Source organism: Alligator sinensis, unplaced genomic scaffold (assembly GCF_000455745.1).
Source record: "Alligator sinensis unplaced genomic scaffold, ASM45574v1 scaffold730_1, whole genome shotgun sequence".
Classification (NCBI taxonomy): domain Eukaryota; kingdom Metazoa; phylum Chordata; order Crocodylia; family Alligatoridae; genus Alligator; species Alligator sinensis.
The window spans coordinates 714,574-720,471 of NW_005842027.1; the positions used below are offsets into that span (position 1 = coordinate 714,574).

The window sequence follows — 5,898 nt, forward strand, 5'->3', positions numbered from 1 at the left end:
CCATTCCCTCCCAGCATTGCCACACTGCCCTATCCCTGGGGTGAAGGCAGGAGGTAGCAGCCAAAGGAAGGAGGGGGTGACTAGGTGAAAGCCCAGAGGCTGCGCATTAACCCCTTGTAGGCTGCATGCAGACTGTGGGCTGCCAGTTGGACAGCCCTGATATATAGTTATAGTTATTAAATGCTGTTGTTGGGAATCCACCTGTGTTCAGGTAATTTCCTTAAAGCCTTAATGTTATGTAGAGAACTATACATTATACAAAGTATATTAGTCCAAAATATAAACTAATAATGAGTCAAAATATGAGCCAATATAATAATGATCTTGACTGAATAAACATCAAAGTCTTTGGAAGTTTGGTTCTGAGCAGCTCCTTCAGCATAGTTTATTAAGTAAATCTAGACTGGAGATTTTAATCAAGTGCCGTCTATTGCAATATTTTTGCATTTCTGCTCCCAGATAGGCAGAAAATAAAACCGAATAGTCATACCTGTGATAATTTGCAATTTCTGCTTCCAGTTGCAAATGATTTCAGAAATGAAAAGATGGGGGTGGGGGAGGAAAAGTAAAGAATTAATATATTCCAATTACCTTGGTTTGGTTTCTGTTTACTTTAGAGTACAAGGTCTCATTTTCCTTCTGTTCCCAGCCATCACACTGAAAAACATATGGAAGCAAAACTCAAAGAATAAAACTCAGGCTTTTTTCAGTAGATGTACATTTCTTGTAGGTTCTGTAATAATAAAAATAGAATTTTTTTCACGTTGCAAGATAGAGACAGTTTCAACTCTGGTGGAACCAGACATGTTCTATTGAAGTAAATGGAGTTTATACCTGTAGCTCTTTATCAAGCACTGTCATTATTTTGGCTTTATAATAACTAACAGATTTCATCTCCTACACCTTATGTGTCTCTCCAGACTTGGAAACATTTGATTCCCTCTTATGATTTCATGAATAAAAGCTGAGTGTTTGCTTTATTCTTTGAGAGCAATAGTGAAAGAATGGAACTGCAACTTCTGTTATGTGTTCTATTTCTGTTCCACTTTCTAGGATTCTCTCAGTCCTTTAAGGTAAAGTAACCTTTAGCAGTTATAGAGCAAAAGGAGTACTAAATGGTTTTTCATTTTGTGGTACAAATGGATATTAAGTATACTACACTGTGTGGACAGCAAGATCATCTAAAACTGAAGATGTTCATTGAAAATACATTACAGTCTGAGCACTACAATGAAGAGAGCTCTGTAGGTACAGACAGAAGTGACAATTTTCACCCAATCTGGCCCCTGAAAGTACTCTACAACCATAACCAAGCACTGCAGAGCACTTCAGAAGAACCCAATCCCATAAAAAGCTGAACCCTCATTCCATGAGTGTTCAGAAAAAGGTACTCCAATACAGAGCGTCTTCACTAACTTATGTCTGCACTGCCTCCCAGCCTCAGTGTTGTTTTCAGAATGGGAGAGGGGAATGGGAGTGGAGGGAGTTCAGTCTGGGGGGTTTTCAGCCAGCACTGAAGCTTGGGGTGGGTATATTGGAACCCCCTTCCCCCTGAAGTGGAGGGCCTGTAATCTACCTGACCCACACTCCAGCTGGGGAATCCCCAAAACAAGCTCCCTTCACTCTCTTTCCCCCTCCCATTCTGAAAACAGAGCTGGGGCTGGGAAAGAGGAGCTGCAGGCTGGCAGCTATCAGCTTTATTCTCCAAACCCCTGGACCCAACACTGAACTTGTGTTGCATCCAGGGGATCACTGTAACTCATAGCGCTTCCTGTAAAGTGCTATGTGTTACAGCAGGGATCTTATCTTCTGTCTGTACCCAATGCAATACATTACTTGACCATGTCCTTGAATCTTCATGTTGTGGATAAAATCAGTAGTGAAGAGAGACAGGAACAGGATTAGAATATTATTGTAAATCACCAGTACAGGAGAAATCATTCTTAATTACTTTGCAGAGTATCTGTGATATATTAAAGCATCCTTATTCAGCAAAGCACTTAAATCAGTGCTTAAATTAAGAACAAGTCCTATGCTTGGATTCAAACATAATTTTCAGCTATTTGCTGAATCACAGAATTTCTCCATTACTATACTATGAATAAGAAGATGAAAATGGGTATCAAAATAATGGCTAACTTGTCTACTCAAAGGTACATTCTCAAGCATATAGAATGAGCTGTTGGGTTGGGATTTGCACATGGCTTTCTGTATATTCTAGTTTGTAAGTTCACCTCCAGATGTTTCCATTAGTATTTCATGTATTGCCAGATCCAACTGTTGGAACTTATATAAACTCTCAAAGGACTTAGGTGCATTTCTGAAGGATTTGCTCCTTAATAAATTATAATGTTTGACAGTATCCAAGTTAATAGAGGTTTAGTCGTACAAATTCCTTTGAAATTAAAGGGGAAATATATGGCTATCAAACTAGTTTACAAATCTTAGCTGGAATCCATCCTTATAATTAGTATTCACACAAGTCTCCTCTATATAAGAGAAGTACCATATAGGAGGTCTAGGAATATGAATTTAGGCCCTCAAAAGTATTTAAGTACCTAACCCCCATTGACTTCAGTGAGAATTTGGTGCATAAATACCTTTGAGGATCTCAGCCTCATTTCTTTGCCAATTGGTGATTATTACAAAAGTACCCTGTTGATTTGAATTGTTCTCCTTGGCAACCATACATTAATAAGGATGTATTAAATGTATTAAATTAGCACACTTAATCAATCATCAAGGTTTTTAAAGAAACACAAAGGCTTAACACTGAACTTAAATCTCAATGAGTTTTAATATGGGGCTTAATCATTATAACGTTCTAGCTTGGTGTGTCCTGCTGTTGTAGAATTTAATGTTTAATCTTCATTATGACTTCTGCTTGGGTTTATTACATCATGAAAAATGACATTTGGTCCACTTAACTGTTAAACCCACTTAGAATCTGAGCTCCCAAAGTTTATATGTAAAAGATGTTTGTTTTCCATCTGATGCATTCACTATTAGACATTTCTTTCATGGTTACTGAGTCACAGTTACAATGAGAAAACAGTTTAGATGCCTGGTTCAGACACCATAAGTTCACGTGTGAAAAGCCTGTGATTTCCCGACTCTGGCCATATGCTACTTTTTCCCCTGAAAGCTTTGAAAATCAATGGATCTTGATAGTGTAGCGCTCTCCTATCCAATGTGGACAATAAATTTAGAATCACTTTGTGAACAGAATGTTCCTTTTATAAAATACAGGATAAAAAGCAATTGAAGAAATCTTTTCTTTTCCTACTTTTACCTTTGGAGCCTGAAGGCTTTTGAATGATTGTTAGTCCTAATTGGAAATTGAGTCCCTTGCTTTTAAAAGTCTTTTCATAAAACTCTCTCCTAGTTCATTAAATCATTAAATGAATTTAGCAGGTATTAGTTTTGAGCTTTATTAATTGTGACTTGTTTTTCATTATGAGATAATTGTCAGTCACAAAACATAACTGCTGTATATATGAGCTGAAGCAAAAGTTTCCAGCAGGGAGTGGGAGGAGAAAGACCAAAAGGTCAATTGCATCAAAAACTTCTTTTAGTAAATTCTTGCTCTACATATTTAAGAATTCCAGGAGGATAACACTTCATTTTAGATGCACAGTGCAGTTTAAGCCTTTATTAAAATAATGGAACTTAGGAAGCAAATCAGTGAAGAACATAATGGGTGCATCTACATGTGCACTTTCCTGCAGTTGACTAATTGGCTCCACAGTAAAGTATCACTGTCTACACATGCACCTATATTAGGGCACAGTAAATCAAGTCTGTCACAATGCATGTATGGACGGTGACTAGGGCTGGCTGGAGCATAAGGGTGCTACTGTGTTGGGGTTGCCTGCTGGCTAGCCCCACACTATAGCATGTTCATGCCCCAGCCAGTCCCTCTGACACATGATGCCACCACCTGGAACCCAGGGCTGACCCTCCTCCCCACCCCCAGATCCCCTGCCATCACAGGGCTGTTCCACTCTGGTTTGAATTGCTGCGACCCTGGGTGCATATGTAAACACTGTGCCGGGGGGCAGCTGACTCCAGCATGAACTGCACCAGAGTTTATTGTGTCAGGGTAATTGCATGTGTAGATGCACCCACTGCCTTCATTTCTTAGGACTATCACTAAGTGATCTCTAGATCTATCTAAATTGGGAAATTTTTGTAACTCGTTTCAACACTATAGTCCAGCTACACTAATTTTTCAAGTAAGTTAGTTCTTCCAGAAGTCACAACACACAAAGAGCTGTGCAGATAGAACTTTAAGTCCTCTTTAGGAAGCTGGGGTGTTACAAACTAGAACAGGACCTATATTTAGGGACCACTTGGGGAGCTTCTGTAAGTTACCAACAGCCCCTCCTAATCAGAAAAAGGATGATGTAAAAGAGAGAGTTGTTGATGAGAGGTTGCTACTGTCTGGACACATCTGCCAGATAAAGGACAACAGCCTGCTAAAGCAGAAGACCCAGAGGCTGAGGAATTACCTAAACAATATAATAGTGGTGTGGCGTAGCTCTAGATATGCTACTTATTGGGCACGTCTACACATGCCTCTCTTAAGCAGGCTTAGCCTAAAATCGCCCTTTTTAAGGTGCATTAAGGGCATGTGTCTACACATGCGCACCCATAACGCACCTTAAAATTGGCAACTTAAGGCTATGTGAATCTAAATTTGATACCTGTGTAAAGTATCAATGGATGCACATTGTGTTAATGTGCATTAGTCCATCTGCATGTATACTAATGTGACTTAGATATTCGTGCCTAAATTTAATGTGCCTTAATGTGCATTAGCATGTCCACATGTAGATGCATGCCTAAATTGCCTTAATGTGCCTTAAGTAAAGGCGGACAAGGTTCTTTGGGTAATTCCAATATCTTTTATTAGACCAACTCAAATAATAAATATCTAATAAAAGATATCAGATTCACCCAAAGAACCCTGTCTGTCTATGTCCTTAGACCAACACAGCTACAACCTACACTCCTTAAGTAAAAGTGCATTAAGTTCAGGTGCACATAAATACACATGTAGACATGCCCACTGAAGCATAAGGCAGAACATGTTGGAGAGTTAACCCCCCCTCTACACATTGCATTTATCCTGTGATTATCACGTTTTCAAGGCCACCTTGAGGAAGCTAAATATGCATCGTTTTAAAGCTGATGTTGGCTGGCTAGTGAGTCTGGCTTAAACTTGATCTGTACTACAACTCCAGCTATTTTTAAAAGAACTGAGACCATTCCCTCAGTATAGACAGGGCCTTTACTGATATGCAGCCCTAGGGAATGTGAGATGATAACCCCAAGCCAGTGACTAATCTTTTTAACTTTTGTTCAGAAATAAGCTTTCCATATTTGGAGCCTGAATTATTGGTCAAAATGGTAGCTTTCTATGTATTCAGAGGAACAGAAATTCCAACCCCTATGTTTTCAAGCAATGCTGAGTCAGTGATAGTAGCCATTTGAAGGTGCAGGTTGTATATTGAAAATAGTTCTTCCAATGCCTGAAGAGCTTGAGATGTTAAAGATAAAACTCTTTTCTACGTTTTCTACATAATTAAAAAGCTCAATGCTGAGAATCAAAAGGAATGTCTATCCTCTGTTAGGGCTTTTTCTTAGAGATTGCATCACTGTATAATTTCTGTTCTCTGGCATTTTATTTGTTGTTTAATGGGCTACTATTGTAAAATATCACTCTATAGTGGTGCTTGAGTGTAGGTTTTTATTGCCTCTCACAGAGACACAAGTTTCAATTTCACCCTGGAAAATCTCCTATATAAATGGGCAATAGATCAGTAAATCAGATACAAATCATCAACGGTGGGGTAGGAAAATGGAGGTAGGCTAAAGCAGCACAGTTGTGTGTAG

At 38.9% G+C, this 5,898-nt stretch overlaps 1 protein-coding gene across 1 annotated transcript in view; it reads left to right on the plus strand.

Annotated features, from left to right (window-relative positions):
• The first annotated feature begins 1,139 nt into the window (after nt 1-1,139).
• ERBB4 (erb-b2 receptor tyrosine kinase 4) overlaps nt 1,140-5,898 on the plus strand; it is an 819,609-nt gene continuing 814,850 nt past the window's right edge. Inside the window, exon 1 of the mRNA XM_025202487.1 lies at nt 1,140-1,248. Within this exon, the coding sequence (XP_025058272.1) occupies nt 1,140-1,248 (109 nt within the window). The remainder of the gene's footprint in view (nt 1,249-5,898) is intronic.